The sequence below is a fragment of the Formica exsecta genome, unplaced genomic scaffold, assembly GCF_003651465.1.
Source record: "Formica exsecta isolate Colony F162 unplaced genomic scaffold, ASM365146v1 scaffold359, whole genome shotgun sequence".
Classification (NCBI taxonomy): Eukaryota; Metazoa; Arthropoda; class Insecta; order Hymenoptera; family Formicidae; genus Formica; species Formica exsecta.
This window is the reverse complement of record NW_021850836.1, coordinates 182,934-184,471: the sequence shown is the minus strand read 5'-3', so window position 1 is coordinate 184,471 and position 1,538 is coordinate 182,934. Positions and strand designations below refer to the sequence as shown.

Sequence of the window (1,538 nt, the reverse complement as noted above, 5' to 3'; positions counted from 1 at the left end):
ATATATTATACATATTTATCCTATATAAAAGCCAACAAGATAGACTATTGAAATATTTTGTTGAAATATTTCTTTTTATAAAAACAAATTTATTTATTTACAATAATTCTTCCTTTATATACTTCCTTTATATACTTGCAAATTTTATAATAGATATATATATTATGCATATATTCATTTGTTTAATTATATTGTTTAATATAACCAAATATACTTGAAGTTATTGAAAACATAAAATACAATACGCAGTCAGTTTTACTGTTATACAATATAATTATACAACATAATTAAAAAGAAACATTTTTTTAAAAACATGTGGGCTGGGGAAGTAAAAAAAGATGTTGTAGCTCTGGTAGTTCATATGTATCCATTGTGTAAAGTAAATTGAAATATAGTTTATAATATATCATATTTTAATTAAAATATTTCAATTTTAACCACAATAAAGATTCTCTCTAGCATTGCGATATGCCAGAGGAAATAAAACAGGAAGCCATAGAAACCTGCGTCACTGCTGTAGAAAAATATCCAGAAAATTATGAACACGCAGCTCGTATGATTAAAGATAATCTGGATAAAAAATTTGGACCACCTTTCCAAGTAATTGTTGGAGAAGCTTACGCATGTGCAATAACATATCAAGAGAAATCACTATTGTACATGTTTATTGGAGGTAATACAGCAGTTCTTGTATGGAGGACAGTCGCAGATTTTTGATGAATTCTCGACAAAAAAAATTCTAAATTGTAACTCTATCATGTGTATATATAATTTTTTTTTAAATATATATTATATCTTTTGACAAAAAAGTATACATCTCCATGTTGAATCTTTTATATACAATGCCATACACATTAATTCTTCCATTATGTATAATAATAAATGATTCAATAAGTTCTGCCAGAGAAAAGGAAATATTCAATATATTCTTATTTCAATTAGTTTATCATGTCTTATGTACATCTAGATATATTTGCTTATAAATAATGTTGCTTCTCCAATATGCGCGCAATTGCATTTAATTATTATGATATAAATATCCAACTTAAATACAGACATTGGACCCATGTATACTTATGAGACACATAAAAAATATTCTTTTCTTATATCGTTGTCACTCTCTCTGTTATATATGTATAATACAAACACCTTTACCCATGTCTACAAATATTTCGAGTTAATTCACATATAATTTGTTAAAAATGCATTATAATTATCAAAATTACTCTATGCAGATTTCCAAATGCATATCGCTAAATTGCCGGCGCAGTACATATACAAAAGATGTTTCAATTGATAAGTTATTTCAAAGCCATAGCCTTCTCCAACGACAGTATGCCATGATGCACCAAATTTCTTATCCATTGTTTCCTTGATCATTCGAGACACGCTCTCATAGTTGTCTGCATATTTTTCTGCTGCAGTCACACATAATTCCATTGCTTCTTGCTTCATTTCATCTGACATATCACATTTCTGTAAATAAATATCAAAATAAATATATAATCAAATTAATATAATATATAGTAACATAATTA

At 26.5% G+C, this 1,538-nt stretch overlaps 2 protein-coding genes across 3 annotated transcripts in view; one reads left to right on the top strand and one right to left on the bottom strand.

Moving 5' to 3' along the window:
* The first annotated feature begins 187 nt into the window (after positions 1-187).
* LOC115238764 (dynein light chain 4, axonemal-like) lies at positions 188-756 on the top strand. Its single transcript, XM_029812824.1, has 2 exons — positions 188-379; positions 460-756. The coding sequence occupies exons 1-2, from the start codon at positions 314-316 to the stop codon at positions 715-717; spliced, it is 324 nt and encodes a 107-aa protein (XP_029668684.1). The 5' UTR covers positions 188-313; the 3' UTR covers positions 718-756.
* A 142-nt stretch (positions 757-898) lies between these two features.
* Positions 899-1,538, bottom strand: part of LOC115238765 (dynein light chain 4, axonemal-like) — a 4,069-nt gene continuing 3,429 nt past the window's right edge. For both annotated transcript variants that reach the window (XM_029812826.1, XM_029812825.1), the window contains exon 2: positions 899-1,476. In XM_029812826.1, the coding sequence (XP_029668686.1) occupies positions 1,228-1,476 (249 nt within the window). In that variant the 3' untranslated portion in view covers positions 899-1,227. The remainder of the gene's footprint in view (positions 1,477-1,538) is intronic.

What these genes read in the sequence shown, in the direction of transcription:
- LOC115238764 (XM_029812824.1), top strand. Translation starts at nt 314, where the DNA reads ATGTGGGCTGGGGAAGTAAAAAAAGATGTTGTAGCTCTGGTAGTTCAT. An exon ending in ATATGTATCCATTGTGTAAA is followed by an intron (nt 380 to 459) that starts GTAAATTGAAAT and finishes GATTCTCTCTAG; the next exon opens with CATTGCGATATGCCAGAGGA.